This window comes from Anguilla rostrata, chromosome 17, assembly GCF_018555375.3.
Source record: "Anguilla rostrata isolate EN2019 chromosome 17, ASM1855537v3, whole genome shotgun sequence".
In the NCBI taxonomy this organism is placed as follows: domain Eukaryota; kingdom Metazoa; phylum Chordata; class Actinopteri; order Anguilliformes; family Anguillidae; genus Anguilla; species Anguilla rostrata.
Genome location: NC_057949.1, coordinates 16162446 through 16185656, shown reverse-complemented (window position 1 = coordinate 16185656; position 23211 = coordinate 16162446). Strand labels below are relative to the sequence as shown.

The 23211-nt window shown below is 39.1% G+C and overlaps 1 protein-coding gene across 1 annotated transcript in view; it reads left to right on the top strand.

Annotated features, from left to right (window-relative positions):
* LOC135244078 (deleted in malignant brain tumors 1 protein) overlaps positions 1–23211 on the top strand; it is a 70411-nt gene that overhangs the window by 35364 nt on the left and 11836 nt on the right. Inside the window, exons 14-18 of the mRNA XM_064316276.1 lie at positions 1196–1507; positions 2861–3172; positions 4537–4848; positions 21900–21929; positions 22065–22379. Of these exons, the coding sequence (XP_064172346.1) occupies positions 1196–1507; positions 2861–3172; positions 4537–4848; positions 21900–21929; positions 22065–22379 (1281 nt within the window). The remainder of the gene's footprint in view (positions 1–1195; positions 1508–2860; positions 3173–4536; positions 4849–21899; positions 21930–22064; positions 22380–23211) is intronic.

Sequence of the window (23211 nt, the reverse complement as noted above, 5' to 3'; positions counted from 1 at the left end):
TTAAGGAACAAATTTCCCAAGTGTACCCTAAAAGGTATAATGGTGCTTTTTTGGGTACTAATAAGCACCTTTAACTAGCAAAAAGGGTATATGAATGCTTAAAACCATGGGCAGGGCTTACCTCTGGAGTACCACCCCAGTGAAAAGCATTGTTTATTCACTGGGTTGGTATCTTTTTAGGAACGTTTTTGATCCAGATTGTAGAGATTAATTATTACATTGCCCTTGTAACATAATAGTTGATACATTTTTAGCATCTTTCTTTGATATTTTAATATATTGTGGGTTTACTACCTGCAGACTGTTGTTTGTATTCAATCAAAGTGTATCCTTAACTTTGGCTTAAAAATGAATGCATGTGTTTGTTTCTTTACTGTTTGGTCAATTGATTTTGGTCATTGCTGAACTTGCTGAACTGTTTTTATGAAGAAATCGTTAACCTGCATTTAATTCAGACTCAAAGTTAAGGATAAATGGTGATTGAATCCATGCCAGTATATTTCCTTTGCAATTTACAAATTTGTCAGGTAAGTACCATTGTTAAATATCTGATAAATTTAACGAGATGGCACTCAAAGAAATGTCATAGGAACTATAAGTGTTTTTCTCTGAATAGCAATCAAGGGCAGCTTCATTTAAAAAAAAAAGAATTACTGAGGTACAGATTACCCTTTTGCTGAACAGAATCTGTAAAGTATATTTAAGAGATAGAATGGCACCCTAAGGAATGTTTGCTTCAAAATACATCTATCACTAATTACTTTTACATAAATAAATCTGAATAAATAAAGGAAATTTACAAGTTGACTGAATGTTTTTCCAGTCAACTGGATTAACTCAAAATTCATGACTGACTGTGATACGTTGACATGAATCAATTTTTTTTAAAGCACTACATGAACTCATCAGTCAAAGAGCACATCACACACAAACACACACACAGACACGTACCAGATGCATGCCACTACATTACAATTGAGTTAATACGACTGAATATATCAAAAGCCATTGTGTATCAAGGGTCTGGTTCTTGAATGAAATAAAAAGGAAGAAATGCTAATTTCATGCAAAGTATTGGAAATTAACATTACATATTAAAATGGACTGAATTGCTTTTCGTTCAAATCTTTGATGCGATAATTAAAACCGAGGAGACAAACTGAGTCATGATCAATATTTTCTTCTCCGCTATTAGGTCTCCCGATCAGACTGGTCGGTGGGAATGGCAGTTGCTCTGGAAGAGTGGAGGTCTATCACGGACAACAGTGGGGAACCGTGTGTGATGATGGCTGGGATATGAATGATACTGCAGTGGTGTGCAGAGAGCTGGGCTGTGGTACAGCTCTGTCTGCTCCAAGTAAAGCCCAGTTTGGCCAGGGGACTGGAACAATTTGGATGGACGATGTTGGCTGTTCAGGCAGTGAATCTTCACTCTCACAGTGCTCACACAGAGGGTTGGGAAAACACAACTGTCATCACGGGGAGGATGCAGGTGCTGTCTGCTCTGGTGAGGGACTTACTATGTCTTAGACTGGAATACTCGTTTGGAGGATGGCATCACTATAATCAGACCAATTAATAGTGCTGACATCAAGTTTATTAATTCCCAATAATAATATTTTAAACTCTGGAATAAAGGTACAGTAGAGGTATATGCTTGTTTTTTAAAGAACAAATTTCCCAAGTGTACCCTAAAAGGTATAATTGTGCTTTATTTGGGTACTAATAAACACCTTTAACTAGCAAAAAAGGTATAAGAATGATTAAAGCCATGGACAGGGCTTACCTCTCGAGTACCACCCCAGTGAAAAGCATTGTTTATTCACTGGGGTGGTATCTTTTAGGAACTTTTTCGATCCAGATTGTACAGTTTAGTTATTACATTGCCCTTGTACCATAATAGTTGATACATTTTTAGCATCTTCCTTTGATATTTTAATATATTGTGGGTTTACTACCTCACATAGACTGTGGTTTGTATTCAATCAAAATGTATTCCTAACTTTGGCTTAAAAATGAATGCAAGTGTTTGTTTCTTTACTGTTTGGTCAATTGATTTTGGTCATTGCTGAACTTGCTGAACTGTTTTTATGAAGAAATCGTTAACCTGCATTTAATTCAGACTCAAAGTTAAGGATAAATGGTGATTGAATCCATGCCAGTATATTTCCTTTGCAATTTCCAAATTTGTCAGGTAAGTACCATTGTTAAATATCTGATACATTTAACGAGATGGCACTCAAAGAAATGTCATAGGAACTATAAGTGTTTTTCTCTGAATAGCAATCAAGGACAGCTTCATTTAAAAAAAAAGACTTACTGAGGTACAGATTACCCTTTTGCTGAACAGAATCTATAAAGTATATTTAAGAGATAGACTGGCACCCTAAGGAATGTTTGCTTAAAAATACATCTATCACTAATTACTCACTAAATAAATCTGAATAAATAAAGGACTGTATATGAAATTTACATATTAACTGAATGTTTTTCCAGTCAACTGGATTAACTCAAAATTCATGACTGACTGTGATACGTTGACATGAATCAATTTTTTTTAAATCACTACATGAACTCATCAGTCAAAGAGCACATCACACACACACAGACATATACCAGATGCATGCCACTACATTACAATTGAGTTAATACGACTGAATATATCAAAAGCCATTGTGTATCAAGGGTGTGTTTCTTGAATGAAATAAAAAGGAAGAAATGCTAATTTCATGCAAAGTATTGGAAATTAACATTACATATTGAAATGGACTGAATTGCTTTTCGTTCAAATCTTTGATGCGATAATTTAAACCGAGGAGACAAACTGAGTCATGATCAATATTTTCTTCTCCGCTATTAGGTCCCCCGATCAGACTGGTTGGTGGGAATGGCAGTTGCTCTGGAAGAGTGGAGGTCTATCACGGACAACAGTGGGGAACCGTGTGTGATGATAGCTGGGATATGAATGATGCTGCAGTGGTGTGCAGAGAGCTGGGCTGTGGTACAGCTCTGTCTGCTCCAGGTGAAGCCCAGTTTGGCCAGGGGACTGGAGAAATTTGGATGGACGATGTTGGCTGTTCAGGCAATGAATCTTCACTCTCACAGTGCTCACACAGAGGGTTGGGAGAACACAACTGTGGTCACGGGCAGGATGCAGGTGCTGTCTGCTCTGGTGAGGGACTTACTATGTCTTAGACTGGAATACTCGTTTGGAGAATGACATCACTAAATTCAGACCAATTAATAGTGCTGACATCATGTTTATTAATTCCCAATAATATTATTTTAAACTTTCAGGAATAATGGTACAGTAGAGGTATATGTTTGTTTTTTAAAGAACAAATTTCCCAAGTGTACCCTAAAAGGTATAATGGTGCTTTATTTGGGTACTAATAAGCACCTTTTACTAGCAAACAAGGTATATGAATGATCAAAGCCATGGGCAGGACTTACCTCTCGAGTACCACCCCAGTGAAAAGCATTGTTTATTCACTGGGGTGGTATCGTTTTAGGAACTTCTTTGATCCAGATTGTACAGTTTAATTATTACATTGCCCTTGTACCATAATAGTTGATACATTTTTAGCATCTTCCTTTGATATTTTAATATATTGTGGGTTTACTACCTCACATAGACTCTGGTTTGTATTCAATCAAAATGTACACTTAACTTTGGCTTATAAATGAATGCAAGTGTTTGTTTCTTTACTGTTTGGTCAATTGATTTTGTTCATTGCTAAACTTGCTGAATTGTTTTTATGAAGAAATCGTTAACCTGCATTTAATTCAGACTCAAAGTTAAGGATAAATGGTGATTGAATCCATGCCAGTATATTTCCTTTGCAATTTCCAAATTTGTCAGGTAAGTACCATTGTTAAATATCTGATGAATTTACGAGATGGCACTCTAAGAAATGTTATAGGAACTATAAGTGTTTTTCTCTGAATAGCAATCAAGGACAGCTTCATTTTTAAAAAAAGACTTACTGAGGTACATATTACCCTTTTGCTGAACAGAATCTGTAAAGTATATTTAAGAGATAGAATGGCACCCTAAGGAATGTTTTCTTCAAAGTACATCTATCACTAATTACTCACTAAATAAATCTGAATAAATAAAAGACTGTATATGAAATTTACATATTGACTGAATGCTTTTCCAGTCAACTGGATTAATTCAAAATTCATGACTGACTGTTATACGTTGACATGAATCAAATTTTTTTTAAAGCACTACATGAACTCATCAGTCAAAGAGCACATCGCACACAAACACACACACAGACACGTACCAGATGCATGCCACTACATTACAATTAAGTAAATACAACTGAATATATCAATAGCCATTGTGTATCAAGGGTCTGGTTTTTGAATGAAATAAAAAGGAACAAATTCTAATGTCATGCAAAGTATTGGAAATTAACATTACATATTAAAATGGACTGAATTACTTCTCGTTCAAATGTTTGATGCGATAATTAAAACCGAGGAGACAAACTGAGTCATGATCAATATTTTCTTCTCCACTATTAGGTCTCCCGATCAGACTGGTCGGTGGGAATGGCAGGTGCTCTGGAAGAGTGGAGGTCTTTTACGGACAACAGTGGGGAACCGTGTGTGATGATGGCTGGGATATGAATGATGCTGCAGTGGTGTGCAGAGAGCTGGGCTGTGGTACAGCTCTGTCTGCTCCAGGTGTAGCCCAGTTTGGCCAGCGGACTGGAGAAATTTGGATGGACAATGTTGGCTGTTCAGGCAGTGAATCTTCACTCTCACAGTGCTCACACAGAGGGTTTGGAGAACACTACTGTGGTCACAGGCAGGATGCAGGTGCTGTCTGCTCAGGTAAGGGAAACACACGTTCTGGTTATCGTGAATGAGACTAAAACAAAAAGTTAATTGTGAAAAAAAAAACATTTTCATGTACTGAAATTCAACTAAAAATGAGACTGAAAATTAGAAAACTGTCTTTGAGTTTTATTCGTTATTTTTTAAGATCTACATTAAAAATAACATTTTACATATACCGCACTGAGTTTTTGATGCGGTTCTTGTTTTATCCAGTCTGCAATTGTATTATGGGCATGACGTTATTTTCTCTGCTTTATCTATGTTTATAAAGGTTTAACAATCATTAAAAATGTAATGAATGTGAAAATGGCTATTGTGACCAAATCAACTGCTAATAATAATTTTTTACAAATTCTATATATATATATATGTATATATATAGCTGCAATTTTCCTTGTTTCATTCCAACAGGTTACCTGCCTGTCAGTTTGCAAGCAGGTAAGTGGAGTCTCTTTACTTATAAAGAATGTAAAGTTGCAGCCTCATGTTGTTATATTAATTAGATCTCGTCTGAAGATGTCCAATTTTCTTGATTATTGGCAGTCAGTTGCTCTGTTCCTCTCTGTGACTTGTTCCTCTCTGTCAGCTCAGGTAAGGGAAACACATGTTCTACAGTCAATCTGGAAGACTAAGACAAATGTGTGACATCACTAGAAAACTAACCTTTGAAGTGGTAACAGTAAAAATTTTGCACACTGCGTGGAAAATGTACATTCAGATTAAAGAAAAGGGTAAAGGTTAAGGGTAACAGTTTCCAGGTTTTTAGGTATTTATTCATTTCGTTTTATACCAAGTTAATGTGGAGGCAGCTTTAATCATTTTAGGCCTGAAATGTAAGTAGATTTTCAGGGGTCCAGTGGCGGTATTGCAAACTTAGTAAATACACATACGGTACCAAATATATTTGCTCTTTATCTCTCAGTAATGTAATTGTTAGAAACGATATGGATTCCATGCGTATAAACATTCTTTGCATAGTTGCTTGTGCCAGTGAAGTAGCTGCAAATTCAGCTCTCCTGCCAGCCCGCTGCTGCCTCTCACCATCACACGTAAGGAGCCAACAGTGTCAATGTGTTGCCTTCCTGTATATTTAAATGAACATAATTGAGTGAGAGCCTATCCGTGCAATTACAAAAAATTATTTGATCTATATTGTCCAACTGGGACAATATGTGCACTATTAGTATCTTTAGTATACTCTGTTGGAATAGATTTTTTGATCGATTTGCTGTTTAACACTGGGGATGTTCTTTGCAGTGCCCTTCTGGATTTTGATAATAAAACACCTGAAATGAACGCTAAATGCTAAAACATAGACGTGGTACTAATGAGTGCCGTCATATGGGAATTCTAACGGGATACGATCCTCAAGAACAGCCCCGTGATTCACATGGGTTCTCCTCTTCCTCAGCCTCCCTGATCCTGCCAATCGCGTTAGGAGTGTCAGGAGGACTGCTGCTGGTACTGGTGCCACTCGTCCTCTTCCTGCTGTTCTGGAAGAGAAGACACAGCTCAGGACGCACCCAAGTTGTGAAGACGGCGAGCAATGCACGTCAGTACCTCATTACAGAGCAACACATACATCTGACCTACATTTGGCTCTGTAGTCCCCAATTTTATATTTGTGATCAAATTTGCATATGGTTAAAGATTCTCAGCTTTTTATTAAAGGGTATCATTTAAACATTTTTGTTTCACCATATAGAAATGAAAGCTCTTTTTATATAAATAGCTTATTATAAAATAGTTTATGTAACTGTTCAATCACATTCCCATTATCATTAACATCTTGTAATGCTTACTTGAACATAGATTGTATCACTTTGCATCATGAAAGTAGCAATAAGGAATCAAATTTGTGTGTGATCTGTGATTCCAGCCCATCTCATTGATTGCATTGAGTATGAGTAACTAACTGGTCTACATTATACAGAGTCTAACGCACATTTTGCTTCAGGTACAATGAATGCCTACTTTGCCAAAGGAAAGGCCAGTGAGGAAGAGGATGAGCAAGACTACGAGAATGCAGAAACACTCACTCGAAACTCTGGAAATGAAGCTGACTATGTGAATTACAGAGATCCTACTGAAAACAAATACTCTGAGGATGAAAATATATATCAAAACTCTTAGATATATGACCAAAACTTGGCAGACCAAGGGCGTAACTTTAGTTTTAATATTAGGGGGTGTTGAAATACATAAATCTCCAGAATTGCAACCCTGCAGGGGGGTCCAGGGACATGCTACCCTGGAAGAAATTTTTTTAAAGAACAGCTGTGAAATTATCGGTTTTGGCAAATTCTAAGGGGAAAATACTTCAGATTACTGTCCTTGAGGCAGACCTGACGAAAAGACTTCCTTGTTGAATTTAATATTAAGAGCAGGTTGTGAAATGCATTTTGTGACTGGATAAAGACAAAGGTGGTGATGCACATTGGATTGCATGTATTCATTATTAAAGGAAAGCATGAAAAGCTGTTTCTTAACGAGCATCTAAGTGATAAAGCTTATTAATAAGGGTAAAGGTGTAACTTATATTTTGATGGCAATTTATTTTAAAAAGTTTACTAAGTTTTTAAATGTACAGTTTTTTTATTTGTTTAATGTAATAAGGTTTTAATACTGTTATCTGTTGTTTTTAAAAATGCTATTTTAAATGATATCCTACTGCATAACTAATGTCAAATGACTTATCTTGCTCCTTAACTAACATTAAGGCAGTGAGTGAGCCACATGAGCAGCAGTGTCTGTTTTAATGGTGTTTAGAAGATGTGTATGAAGCAGATAGTAGGGCCTAAGTTCGTAATGTTATTTTCTTGAAAAAGTGACTCAGCACATTTCCAAATTTAGAAAATGACAACCCACGGTGGGGAAATGGGGAAAGTGGGGAAAATGCTAAATTGTTTTATTCAAATAATGGCAAAGCGCATCGTTCATATCTATAGCTCATTTATGCTGACTGTTCCTGACTGTGGTGTTCTTAATAAAGGATTAATTACAACCAAATGATGTCAATTTCCTTCTCCTCTTTCAGCTACAAGTGCAGTATCTGTATAAACTAGATAACAGAATTGACACAGCTAGCAATCAGCTGTAGTGCTTGCTAGTTTGCTAGCTTACTAGTAAGGGCATATTATCTATGCTTGCAAGAATAACTGCAATTAATAAAGCCTGCCAGTCTGCAGTTAGAATGTTGCAAAGATTTTGAAAAAAATATTCAATTGAAATTACTTGAAGGAATCTCAGGTAACTTGTGTGACAGGGTCTTTAACTAAATCTTGGGAGTATAATGTCTGTAGCTAACACTTGATTCCAAGGACAAGAGCCCCATTTCATGCAACTGTGCAATGTGTGTGTGTGTGTGTGTGTGTGTGTGTGTTGTTTTATGTCAAAGCTATATACATTGCTTATTCTGCGTTGTTCCAACCATGTGCATATTCTTCATGCTGCAGAATCAGATCTTAAGCAAAACATCTTTATGTTATGTCAGGGCAAAACAATTGTATCTAACTTTTGAAGAATGAAATATAAAGAAAAAATAAAATAAGCAAAGCTAGTTGAAGCCAAGATTGAAAATGAATCTGGTTCCTCAGTACTTTGTCTATATTATCCAGAGGTGGGGTGGTCTGGGCTGTGGCGGGAGATTCGGCTAGGACATGTAAGCAAATTTGCATCCTCTGAACCGGAATTGCGTATTCGTTTATTGCTTCCACGTTCAATGAGTCTATCTGAGGCCCCTTGTGACGGGAATATATCTGATAGTAGTCTCACACACTCTGAAGGACTCACCTTGGGGGGTGTGGTGATCGGCTTGGAGAACGAGTACCGGGAGAACCTACGGACAAGAGACCGTGGAAACTCCACAACAGAAAGGCCCTTGATTGGGATTCGAACTCTGTACCTTCTCGCTGGGATGCGACAGCATTATTCACTGCACCACCCTGCCGCACTTCACAACCTTTATATTAAACAAAACAACTGACCAGTGGGTGGTGCCATTTGGCTGGGAAATAAATGCTGGATCCTGAGGAGATGGCTCATGTGTGTCAGTGCTGACTGTGGCAGGTAGCTCCACAGGACGACGCGTAATTGGCAATTGCATCACCAAGGGTTTGGGAGGGTCCAGTCCGTTCTTTTAGCTCATAGTATGGAAATTAAAGATTTGTTAAATAATTGTTAAAAATGTGTTGTTAGATTCTTCATATTTGGTGAGGGACTAAAACTTGGAGTGATTGCTTAGACATATCAGCCAAAAAATAAGGTATGCTCAAGCAGAACGGAGATGTTTATAAATAGGTTTTTAGTCCCTTTAATACAATATTAACATGGTTCTTTATAAATATAGATTATTATTATTATTAAGACTTCTTCATACTTGTTTAGATTTTATTTGCGAACATGAAAATAGACAGACATGTTTCGGCCTAAGTCGTCTTCAGTGTCTAATATTATTAACTTTTACATTGCATATGTTTTGTAAAATGTTTCTTGTAAAGTTTCCTTTTGTGTATTAATGTGCTTGTGTTTCTTTCAGTTTTAAACAAAGACATTACTAGAGGAGCCATCCACTGTTTTTTCCCCAGATTTATTAGATTTTAGCGTGCTTTCAACTAATAAATTGAATGGGCCATTTTCTGTTTTATTTTTCTTGTGGGGCTTTCTGCTGTGTTAATGTCAGGGTCTGGGGTGGGACTCAGAAGCGGACCAGAGTTAGTTGCAGATGCGATTTATTTTGCGAAGCACAGAATCAGAAGCAGTTCTTAAGTCAATCAGGCAGGGGTACAAATTCCGGAATTCGGTGACAGGGCAGAGGCACAAAACGGGAACCGGGGGCAGGTCGATTAAACAGGCAAGGGTCAAAATACCAAGGCAAGGAATAACACGGGCAGGCTAAACTCGAGGTCGGAAACAAACAAGCAAAAGTCAAAAACCAGGAAGGACAAAAACACTAAACAAGGCTGGAAAGGCTACTCGAAAAATCAGAGGCACGATCTGGCAAAGAAAAAAGGTGCACACAGAAACTAAATAGCAACACCAATGAGTGAAGATGGGATGCAGGTGAGGAAGGTAAGTGGAGGCTTGATTGCAGATGCGGAAACCGGTGGAACTGGGGCAGGGCGTGGGCGTGGACAGGAACCAGGAACCTAAGGGGGAAAAACAATAACAAACGCACACCCAAGCACACGAACACAGAAAACACAACCGCAAACGAAAACAAGTAAACTGAAAATAAAAATAAATACACACTAGAAAATAAAAAATAAACAAAACTAAAACGGAACACAAGGAGAATCAGGCAGGATTCCTGACAGTTAAAGGGAGGACTGAGTCATAGAGTAGCCATCTTGCATGTGTGCTTTGTCTGGTTTGAGCCACCTTAGCTTGCTGTGAGTAGGTACATTTGAGTGTTGTAGAACAGTTTTGATTTAGTTCGAATTGGTTCTTGTGTAGTGGTGGTTTATTCATAATTTGCCTAAATATTTTGTGACAATTTCCTCTTTTTACGCATATCTCAACACTAACCTCCCTGATAGTGCAGTCTAGCCCCACATTGTCTATTTTCTTTGGTTGCTCATTTATTGTTGATTTGATTTATGTATTAAGTGCAGATTTTCCCTGTATAACATCCGGAGAATCCGCCCCTTTCTCACCACCTACTCAACCCAGCTCCTGGTCCAAGCAATGGTTCTATCCTGCCTGGACTAATGCAACTCTCTTCTGGCTGGACTACTGGCATCTGCCACCAGACCCCTGCAACTCATTCAGAATGCTGCAGCTCGTCTGGTCTTCAACCTCCCCAGACACTCCCACGTCACTCCCCTGCTCACTACCCTCCACTGGCTGCCTGTTATAGCTCGCATCAAGTTTAAAACATTGGTCCTAGCATACCAGGCAGTCAAGGGATCAGCCCCAGCATACCTCCACAAGATATTCAAACCCTACATGCCAGTCAGATCCCTCCATTCTGCTACCTCAGGACCCCTGGCACCTCCCCCGCTTCGTACCTGCACTTCCAGAACACGTCTCCTGTCTGTTCTGGCCCCACGATGGTGGAATGACCTCGCCGTGGAGGTCAGAACAGCTGAGACACTGACCCATTTCAAGCGACGACTGAAGACTCACCTCTTCAGGCTGCACCTCTCCCCATCCCTCCCTACCCCCCTGTAAATGACTGTAAGCTTAGGGTTGTAACTAGGCAGCTGTTTCGTAGGTGACTTAGGTGCATTAACTGTCTTAACTACTGCTTGTATTTTTTCCATAGACTGCGTTGTTGCCGTTCTCGTTGTGTTAGTGTTAATCAGTTTAACCTTCAGGGTCCAAGTTGAACTATGCGGTTGTTCCCTGCACTTGGACCGGTACTTCTCTCTAGGGTTTTCCTCATACTTGTTCCTGGTTATGGTTATACACTTTGTTGTATGTTGCTCTGGATAAGAGCATCTGCCAAATGCCTGTAATGTAATGTAATGTAAGTGTACAATTTACTCCATCTCTCCTTTATTATGGCCTGCATTTAGGCCTTCTATTTGAACCACCTTGCTGCCACCTAGTTGAATGAGACAAGTCTTTTATTTCATACACTGTCAACAAAATTTGTATTTTTGGTATAGCAGTCTCTGGCTCCAGTTTATTCTGGGTCTTGTGTATTGAATATCACCTGGTCACATAAGAAACCCCTCAGATATACCAAATGGTACACCGAGGTCACCAACAGCAAGAAACCTCTCCACAAACCAAATAGTGGAAGTAAATGAGTGGCGAAGGAATGCATGTAGTCCTACCCTGTGCTACTGGATTAATGTTATCTGTTATCTGACTCCAAAATAGTGTTTTAACCTTTCCGTCATGCTAACAGTTATGCATAGACAGTGCAGACTGCTGTGTGGCTTTATACAAATTGCTGTCTAGCTTGGTAGATGCAGACATGTCTTTGGCTTGTTTAGCTTGCATAAATACAATTGTGCATCCTGCTACAACACTAGTGTATAGGCAAGTGGCTACAGTATGCAGATATCCTGCTATGTGAGTTCTATGTGTATGTTAGGACCTTAAAACTGCTGGGTGTACAGTGTTAAGAGTCAAAAAGGAATGTCAGGTTAAAATGAATGCAGTTTATATGGGTATGTCAGGAGTAAGACGATTCTGGAGTGGTGGTAAACGATGTCGATTAAGATAAAAACCTCAATGCTTGCAAGAGACACAATGAAGCGTTGGTCGCTTTAATGTCATGTGTGTTCATTAATAATGACAATATACAATGGTTACAACACATGAGTGGTGAAATGGCTATAGGCATAAATGGCGTAAATACGTGCAGGAGACCATGTTGATGAGTCTCCCCAAACTAATGCATGTTTCCCCTTATATACAAAATGATTAATGCAAAAGACAAAATCATCGAATAAAGACACAATCATGGCAAAACAGTATAGATCAATGATCCTGCTTGCACCACCTCTGTAAGCATTTCACACTGGGTTAACCTCTGCATCTAGCTGGGTGCTGACCCATAGGCATCAAGCTCTTTAGTCAGCAGCCCACCACCAAAGACACCAACTTGTTCGCCGTGACATCAGTTTTAATAATACAAAACATGGTCACATTGTATTATGGAGAATCTAAAGTTCACAATGCTGATCCAATCGGCTGTTTTGCAAATGAGCATCGTCTCTTCATCCCAATTTCTGACTCCCTGTCAGCACAATAAACGGTCTGTTTTACTTTGAGGGTCTGATACGAGGCAGACTTCTGTGAACTGCCCTACAACAGGACTACCCTCCCTTACAGCAACACGTTGAGTCCAAAGGCTACAGAATATCCTCCGATTTTTACAGCAGTCACAGGCTACATTCAGACTGCAATTCTGATATTTTCCCTCATGTGACACGGTTTGGATGGTTATGGAACAGTGTGAACAGCAAAAAAAGTTTGTGCATGTGAAATAAATCGGATACTGCATGTAGCCATGCGACTTGCATATGACTCATGTGCGCCACTCAAATGGGAATGGATCAAAGACAGGAATGGTACTGATGAGCATCTCCTGCCCATCTGGAGGTACATCGGCAAAGTTAGTTTTACGTCTCTCACCAAGCCACAGGTTCATTTCATAATGGGTTGCTTACATAAATGAAAATGAACAGTCAGTCTGAAAAATTAGAATCTGATAAACAAATTCGGAATTCAGAATTGAGCGTTCACTCTCCAGTTCTCATTTGAGTAGGTCAACTATATAATGTGAATGCGCAGATATAGCACAGCAAACTCATGTAATATTTTGTATCCTCATAATTCTACTTAAAGGTGACACCTTACTAACAATCAATGTAATCTACAAGGGCATCATCAGTAATGAGAAATCCATCATCTAAGTAATGAATTACCCAACAAACAGTGAGTTACACTGCCAGAATTTTTTTTTTTAAAGATGAGGCATTTGTATGTACAAAAGCAACCATTTTAGCCTTTTAGCATACATTTACATTGCTCTCTCTTTAGTTAACATAAGTGCATTTACTGTAGCTAAAACATATGCCCCTAAAACCTCTCATGAGTTTGGTTCTCACGGGGAGTGTGGCTTCCTCTTCCTTTACATTGTGATCTGTCACTCACTCCCCGACCTCCTTCACTCAAAAGCAATTGCGGAAGTAAAACTATTACCTAAAAATACATCAAGAGAACAAGCATATGCAACTCTCCCCTGTTCTTTTTCTTTTAAAAGACAGTGCTCTCTTATGCTTCATTTTTTGTGCTCCTTTGTGTATTGGTTCAATTTATATTGTGACGTTCCTTTGGGAGATACCGTAAAGGCCAGGATGCTGGGAATTGTTCTCATGGCATTTGGTGAGTGTGGCAGTGAGTGCCACCCCTCCTGCCTTCTAACACACTCACGTGAGACAACCGTTTTAGTTTTTAGCACTTCCGTGCTCTTTATTAAAGCCCACGGCTTTTTCTTGGAAACAACGTAACACAGGGTTTTTCTTTTGTTTCTTTTAACACTTCGTCCTTCTCTCCGGCGTCCGCTTCCGAAGACTCCCGGTCTCCGCTTTTAAAAACCCCAGGCTCACTGTTGAAAACAATCAGAGGCAATCAGCGCAATTAAACAATTGATAATTATCGGCGCTGATTACCTCCACCTGACAGTTGTGACGATGGATCCGAGAGCCCCTCCTCTCACTCTCTCTCTCTCTGCAGCCGACGCTCAAACCACGCCCACCCCACCACAGTGAGTTTCTTACAATGTGTGAGAACTTTACTTCTGGGAAATACTGTATGCACAACAGGCATTAGCCGCTTTAACACACAAGTACATTTATGTTTAATTTACATGTAATTTATCATTGGTCTTCAATAATGTTCTAAAGTTAGCAGAATCCTTAAACACTGCACAAAATGAGGATTTTGCTATTTTCAGCAAAATAAATAAATATCTCATATGGCACAGAAGAATTACAGCATCAAGCTGCAGTTTTCAGTACTTCTACTCAGCCTGCTCTGCACATGTAAACTGATATTTGTAGATCCTGATATTAGGCACTGTTAGTGTGTTGTCGGACCTCATTCCATGAAGTCGGCCCAAGCAAATTTCACTGAATCCTCACTACTGGTTATCGTGAACTGAAACGAAAACAAAAAGTTAACTGTGAAAAAAAAACATTTTCATGTACTGAAATTAAACTAAAAATGAGACTAAAAATGAGAAAACTGTCTTTGAGTTTTAAAACTGTCTTGTCATGGTTTTGGCTGATACCACCATTTCTTTTCCCTTCTGCGCCTTTTCTTCAGTTATTACGGCCATTTAGTTTTCTTCTTTTCCTTGATTGAATTATACGTGTGCAAATCCCCTTTAACTAGTTGCACCTGTTGGCTCTCTATTTAAACCCTTAGCAAGCTGACAAGCTTTGCTTCAGTGTCACTTGCGTTACACGGAAGCTGGTAACTTGGTCTGTTTGGTAAGTGGTTTAGTTTTGTTCAGTTCTAGATCAGTTCCTCTTTTGCGTCCTTTGTTTTACGTGAAGAGTTACTGTGGAACTGAACTTAGAGGTTAGTGGATTGTGGGCTACAAGTTAGCACTACTGTCCCTGCTGATTTATACCACTCTCGCTAGTGATTCTTTTGACAGTCCTCTGTGTGAGGGCTTCTTGAAGTTCTCATGTTCTCCAATTTTTTCAGACCGTTGTTTTTGTTATACTCTTACTCCTTAAGCTTTTGTTTGTTACCCAGTACGTGGGTTGTTTAGAGCTTTTCTTTGGGATACTCTCCCTGAGGAGTATTTTTCTTCGTTTTTTCCCCCCTGTCCTTTTGTCTCTTGACTTTGTGGTTATTCTACCTCTGGTGAATAGCTTAAAGAACCCCTGTTCGGTCGCGGTTGGTCTCCCAAAACCCCCACTCCGTCACATGTCTGAGTTTTATTCGTTATTTTTTAAGATTCTTTGCACCAACGCTTCCAAAAGACGTCTGCAAGGTACTGGACTTGCCTCCACCTGCGCTTGGCGTACTGGTCATCCTTGTTGAATACTCCTGGTGGTAGCCCGGGCTTGACCTTGAGTAACAACAGGTGGTTGGGCGTTAAGGCCTCTAAATCATTGGGGTCTGTCGATGCCTTGGTGATGGGCCTGCCATTTATGACAGCCTCAGCTTCGCATAGCAAGGTCTGGAGACCTTCTTCATCCAAAAGTTGTTCCTTCACTGTGACGTTCAGGATTTTTCTCACTGAACGGATCAGCCGCTCCCAGCTTCCTCCGTGGTAAGAACCTGCGGGAGGATTGAAGTGCCATTGCACACCCTTCTGTTGCAAGTCCTTTGCGATCTTGCTGGTGTTCCATTCTTTGATTGATTTCTTCAACTCACTGTCAGCCGACGTGAAGTTGGTTCCATTATCTGAGTACATGTCTTTGACTTGTCCTCTTCGGGCAAGAAACCTTCTAATTGCGTTGAGGCACGCATCGGTGTCAAGCGAAGAGGCGACCTCTAGATGTACGGCTCGTATGGCGAGACACGTAAAGATGACACCGTATCTCTTTACTTGCAGTCTTCCTCGCTTCACTAGGAATGGGCCGAAGTAGTCGACGTCGACTCTTGTGAATGGAGGATCGTCAGGCAGGACCCTGCATTTTGGTAGATCTGCCATGAGTTGCTTGCCAGCAGTTCCGTGTAGTCGTTTACAGGTCATGCACTTGGACAAGAACTTTCTGATGGCCCCGTTCGCTCCAGGGATCCAGAATATTTGACGCAGTTGGGCCAACATGTGATTCCTTCCAGCGTGAGCTGTAACTTCATGAATATGTCTCAGCACGGGTTTTGTGACGTGTGAATCCTTTGGCAAGATGGCTTGCTGCTTTGAATCATCTGGCATTGCTGCTCGGCTCAACCTTCCTCCGACTTTCATGACTCCGTCTTGAAGTACCGGATTCAACTTACGGAGTGAGCTAGTTTTCTTCACCCTTTGATGCTCCTTTAGCATTGCCAAGTCTTCTTCGAATCTTTGTTTTTGATAGTATTTCACGATTTCTGTTTCTGCTTTAGTCAGATATTCACAGGGTAGGTATGTTCCTTTGAAAGCTTTCTTGAATTGGTTCATTTTGTTTTCTGTTTCCTGTTTTGTCTCGTCTTTGCTTTCTCTGTTTAATGTGCTTAGTTCCTTTCTCTTTGCTTTCAGTTCCCCGAGCAAATCTTTCAATTTCAGAAACCAGCCGACAGAACGCTTTTTGACCTCTGGGTCATCGATGTCCAGCATTCCAGGATCTGGATTCTTGGGCCACTGGTCTTGTGGGCGGAGCAAGAAACCTGGTCCTGAAAGCCAGCTTTCATTTTTCCAGAATGCTTCGACAATCTGTCCTCTTGAGACACGATCAGCGGGATTCAGAGTGGTATTGACGTACCTCCACTGTGAAGTCTGAGAGTGCTCCAGGACTGTTGAAGTTCTATTGGCAACGAAAGTCTTGAATCTTGTGCTTTCACTTCTCGAGTACTTTAGCACAGTCGTGCTATCCGTCCAAAAGATTGAGTCATTAAGTTCCAGTTCAAGCTCTTTCTTCAGAAGCTTGTCCATTTTGATTGCAACTGTGGCCCCAGTCAGTTCCATTCTTGGTATGGTTGGAGTCTTCAAGGGTGCGACCCTTGCCTTTGCCATCATCAGGGTGGATTGAGCTTCCCCGATTGCATTGCGCAGCAGTAGGTAGCTTGTTGTTCCGTAGGCGTCTTCACTCGCGTCCGCAAAGTGATGTAGCTGTGCAAAGACTTGTGCACCAAACTGCAGGTTTCCCCTTATATACAAAATGATTAATGCAAAAGACAAAATCATCGAATAAAGACACAATCATGGCAAAACAGTATAGATCAATCATCCTGCTTGCACCACCTCTGTAAGCATTTAACACTGGGTTAACCTCTGCATCTAGCTGGGTGCTGACCCATAGGCATCAAGTTCTTTAGTCAGCAGTCCACCACCAAAGACACCAACTTGTTCGCCATGACATCAGTTTTCCAATAATACAAAACATGGTCACATTGTATTATGGAGAACCTAAAGTTCACAATGCTGATCCAATCGGCTGTTTTGCAAATGAGCATCGTCTCTTCATCACAATTTCTGACTCCCTGTCAGCACAATAAACGGTCTGTTTTACTTTGATGGTCTGATAAGAGGCAGACTTCTGTGAACTGCCCTACAACAGGACTGCCCTCCCTTACAGCAACACGTTGAGTCCAAAGGCTACAGAATATCCTCAGATTTTTACAGCAGTCACAGGCTACATTCAGACTGCAATTCTGATATTTTCCCTCATATGTGACACGGTTTGGATGGTTATGGAACAGTGTGAACAGTTCCAGTTTGTGCATGTGAAATAAATCGGATACTGCATGTAGCCATGCGACTTGCATATGACTCATGTGCGCCACTCAAATGGGAATGGATCAAAGACAGGAATGGTACTGATGAGCATCTCCTGCCCATCTGGAGGTACATCGGCAAAGTTAGTTTTACGTCTCTCACCAAGCCACAGGTTCATTTCATAATGGGTTGCTTACATAAATGAAAATGAACAGTTAGTCTGAAAAATTAGAATCTGATAAACAAATTCGGAATTCAGAATTGAGCATTCACTCTCTAGTTCTCATTTGAGTAGGTCGACTATATAATGTGAATGCGCAGATATAGCACAGCATACTCATGTAATATTTTGTATCCTCATAATTCTACTTAAAGGTGACACCTTACCAACAATCAATGTAATCTACAAGGGCATCATCAGTAATGAAAAATCCATCATCTAAATAATGAATTACCTAACAAACGGTGAGTTACACTGCCAGACATTTTTTTTTTTAAAGATGAGTCATTTGTATGTACAAAAGCAATCATTTTAGCCTTTAGCATACATTTACATTGCTCTCTCTTTAGTTAATATAAATGTATTTACTGTAGCTAAAACATATGCCCCTAAAACCTCTCATGAGTTGGGTTCTCATGGGGAGTGTGGTTTCCTCTTCCTTTACATTGTGATCTGTCACTCACTCCCCCACCTCCTTCACTCAAAAGCAATTGCGGAAATAAACTATTACCTAAAAATACATCAAGAGAACAAGTATATGCAACTCTCCCCTGTTCTTTTTCTTTTAATAGACAGTGCTCTCTTATGCTACATTTTTTTGTGCTCCTTTGTGCATTGATTCAGTTTATATTGTGACGTTCCTTTGGGAGATACCGTAAAGGCCAGGATGCTGGGAATTGTTCTCATGGCATTTGGTGAGTTCCTTTCCGACAATGTGTGAGAACTTTACTTCTGGGAAATACCGTATGCACAACAGGCATTAGCCACGTTAACACTCAAGTACATTTATGTTTAATTTACATGTAATTTATCATTGGTCTTCAATAATGTTCTAAAGTTAGCAGAATCCTTAAACACTGCACAAAATGAGGATTTAGCTATTTTCAGCAAAATAAATATCTCATATGGCACAGAAGAATTACAGCATCAAGCTGCAGTTTTCAGTACTTCTACTCAGCCTGCTCTGCACATGTAAACTGATATTTGTAGATCCTGATATTAGGCACTGTCAGTGTGTTGTTGGACCTCATTCCATGAAGTCGGCCCAGGCAAATTTCACTGAATCCATCTTACCATATTACAATGTCATGCAAACTTTGTGTCAGATCAAAGTGTCAAATATTTCGTATTGCCTCATGGAACACATTGAAATTCATGTAGAAAACTTCTGGTCAGTCACTACAGAAAGCACATTTCTCCAGAAAACATATGTTTATACTTGCTTCTGAACTGAATTTGAGTAAATGTACAAGTGATTGTATATTTGCAACGTACAATAAATACATGTAAAATACATATTGTACATACATACATAGAGAACTTCTTTATCCCCATGGGGACATTTCCCTCGCAGCATGGTACATTCACATTTACGAACAGACATTTATACCGAGAAACATACAATCATTCACGCAACAGAAAGGCTGGGCACCAAAATACATACATACCAATACAAATTGGACATATAGATGCCTATTCAATCAATCTTGACTGTGAGAAAGCCATCCACACATATGTTTGGCCTGTCCATGTACTACACGCTTATATACACACAGGGCCAAGTGGTTTGAAAGAATTGAGGAAATATTGGGTAGCAATGCTTTGGAATACATGTTATTAAATTTCGGTGAGGCAAGATAGCCTATATTGTTTGTAGTACCGTAACTTGGCGTCATTTTGATATCAATACTTTTAATGGCAGGCCTGGATTTTGGCAGTCTGAATGAATGAGTTATTGACGGTGTATGTCTTGTATGTGTGAGTAACTTGGCATTTTTGTACGTTGAAAACGTGTTTTTTATGAGATTGAATGATACGCGTGCAAATCCCCTTTAACTAGTTGCACCTGTTGGCTCTCTATTTAAACCCTTAGCAAGCTGACAAGCCTTGCTTCAGTGTCACTTGCATTACACGAAAGCGGGTAACTTTGTCTGTTGGTAAGTGGTTTAGTTTTGTTCAGTACTAGATCAGTTCCTCTTCTGCGTCCTTTGTTTTACGTGAAGAGTTACTGCGGAACTGAATTTAGAGATTAGTGGATTGTGGGCTACAAGTTAGCACTACTGTCCTTGCTGATTTCTACTACTCTCGCTAGTGATTCTTTTGACAGTCCTCTGTGTGAGGGCTTCTTGAAGTTCTCATGTTCTCCAATTTTTTCAGACCGTTGTTTTTGTTATACTCTTACCCCTTAAGCTTTTGTTTGTTACCCAGTACGTGGGTTGCTTAGAGCTTTTCTTTGGGATACTCTCCCTGAGGAGTATGTTTCTTTTAGTTTTTTCCCCCCTGTCCTTTTGTCTCTTGACTTTGTGGTTATTCTACCTCTGGTGAATAGCTTAAAGAACCCCTGTTCGGTTGCAGTTGGTCTCCCAAAACCCCCACTCCGTCACATGTCTGAGTTTTATTCGTTATTTTTTAACCCTCCTGTTCTGTTCATTTTTTAGGTACAGCAAAAATGTTCCCGGGTCAATCCCCATACAGGGGGGGTTTGCAAATACATGAAATGAACCATTTTCATTTAAAATGTTGATTACACTAATTAAGGCCAGTAGAAGAAGTTTCATACTGAAAAAATAATTTTAAGTATTTTTCCTAGATTTTCAAACTTTAAAAAGGGTCAATTTGACCCGCAACATAACAGGAGGGTTAAGATGTACATTAAATGACATTTTACATATTCTGGAATGAGTTTTTGATTAAGTTCTTGTTTTAACCAGTCTGCAAATGTATTATGTGCATGATGTTATTGTCTGCTTTATCTATGTTTATCAGGTTTAACATTCATTAAAAATGCAATGACTGAAAATGGCTATTGTGAGAATGCACTACAAGTGTGTGAATTTCGTTTTCATGAGCGAACAGATCAATTTGCACATTTCAAGAAAAGAGGAACCTTTTAAGTGCCAGTGTGTCATAAATAGAAAATTAATCATCCCACAGCAACACACCATAGCAACATATAAGGATATAGATAGACTATTAAAACCTAGCAGATAGGGTTGACCAGATCAACTGCTAATATCTTTTTATCACAGAAGGAAGGTTCAGATCCAGAGCAAATAAAAACCAGGCCAATGCTTTTCTGTGGAATTGGCAAAAACTGTACTTGGTTGAGATGAATTGGTTGAGATTCTAATCACATTTTTTAAAAAATAACAGGAGGCCAATAACACAATAATACCTAATTATATTGAAGAATATTTATTCTCACTGTAGGTTTCCATTCAGTGAAGCCTTAGGTTGACGCTCTCAATTCCCCTTGTTTAAATCCACAACGATAAATCCACAGGACCACGCCGTAAAAAAAATCAAAATGTTTAATAAAACAAACTGTCAAAAAATGATTCTTCATATATACAGATCGATTGTCCATTCCAATTAAATTCACGAGAGAGAATTATCAAAATGAGAGAGAAAAACAGAGAGAGAGGTCAAAAGACCGTGTGGCTCCACTCTCTCCTTGGATTTGACTAACCGGAAATTACTGCCCCAAAATCTTTTTTCATGCAAGACGCGCCAGAAAACAATTAAATATGCGAATACCTACTTGGATGCAACGGTCTCAATATCCCATCTCCAAATGTTGCAAAAGTAATTGTAAATGAGCTTTTATGCATTTTAAATTATCCACACACATTTTAAGCACAATAAATCAAATTAACTTATTGCATCATTGTAAATATGAACTGTGTAAATACATCAACACGTAAATACTGTAAATACTAAATCAAAATATTTTCTGAATCAACCAATCATATAAATTACTGTAGTTTTACATACAAACTTAAATTATTCTGTGCTAATTGGTGAGATCATTTACTGCATTTAGGCTCCTACACTCACCAAAATATAAGTATATAAGAAAAGAAAAGGCTTGTTGCATTATTATTCAATTGAAGAGATCAGAATACATGTAAAAAAAATAATGAAACAATTATCTATATATATATATATATATATATATTGCTGCAATTTTTCCTTGTTTCATTCCAACAGGTCAACTTCTGCATGTCAGTTTGCCTGCAGGTAAGTGGAGTCTCTTTACTTATAAAGAATTTAAAGTTGCAGCCTCATGTTGTTATTAATTAGATCTCGCCTGAAGATGTCCAATCTTCCTGATTATTGGCAGTCAGTTGCTCTGTTCCTCTCTGTGACTTTTAGATGGAGTTCAGATCAGACTGGTCAGTGGGAATGGCAGGTGCTCTGGAAGAGTGGAGGTCTATCACGAACAACAGTGGGGAACCGTGTGTGATGATGCCTGGGGTATGAATGATGCTGCAGTGGTGTGCAGAGAGCTGGGCTGTGGTACAGCTCTGTCTGCTCCAGGTGCAACCAAGTTTGGCCAGGGGACTGGAAAAATTTGGATGGACGATGTTGGCTGTTCAGGCAGTGAATCTTCACTCTCACAGTGCTCACACAGAGGGTTTGGAGAACACGACTGTAGTCACGGGGAGGATGCAGGTGCTGTCTGCTCTGGTGAGGGACTTACTATGTCTTAGACTGGAATACTCATTTGGAGGATGACATCACTAAATTCAGACCAATTAATAGTGCTGACATCAAGTTTATTAATTCCCAATAATAATATTTTAAACTCTCAGGAATAAAGGTACAGTAGAGGTATATGTTTGTTTTTTAAGGAACAAATTTCCCAAGTGTACCGTAAAAGGTATAATGGTGCTTTATTTGGGTACTAATAAGCACCTTTAACTAGCAAAAAAGGTATAAGAATGATTAAAGCCATGGGCTTACCTCTCGAGTACCACCCCAGTGAAAAGCATTGTTTTATCACTGGGGTGGTATCTTTTAGGAACTTTTTTGATCCAGATTGTACAGTTTAGTTATTACATTGCCCTTGTACCATAATAGTTGATACATTTTTTGCATCTTCCTTTGATATTTCAATATATTGTGGGTTTACTACCTGATATATACTGTGGCTTGTATTCAATCAAAATGCATCCTTAACTTTGGCTTAAAAATGAATGCAAGTGTTTGTTTCTTTACTGTTTGGTCAATTGATTTTGGTCATTGCTGAACTTGCTGAACTGTTTTTATGAAGAAATCTTTCACCTGCATTTAATTCAGACTCAAAGGTAAGGATAAATGGTAATTGAATCCATGCCAGTATATTTCCTTTGCAATTTACAAATTTGTCAGGTAAGTACCATTGTTAAATATCTGATAAATTTAACGAGATGGCACTCAAAGAAATGTCACAGGAACTATAAGTGTTTTTCTCTGAATAGCAATCAAGGACAGCTTCATTTTAAAAAAAAAGAATTACTGAGGTTCAGATTACCCTTTT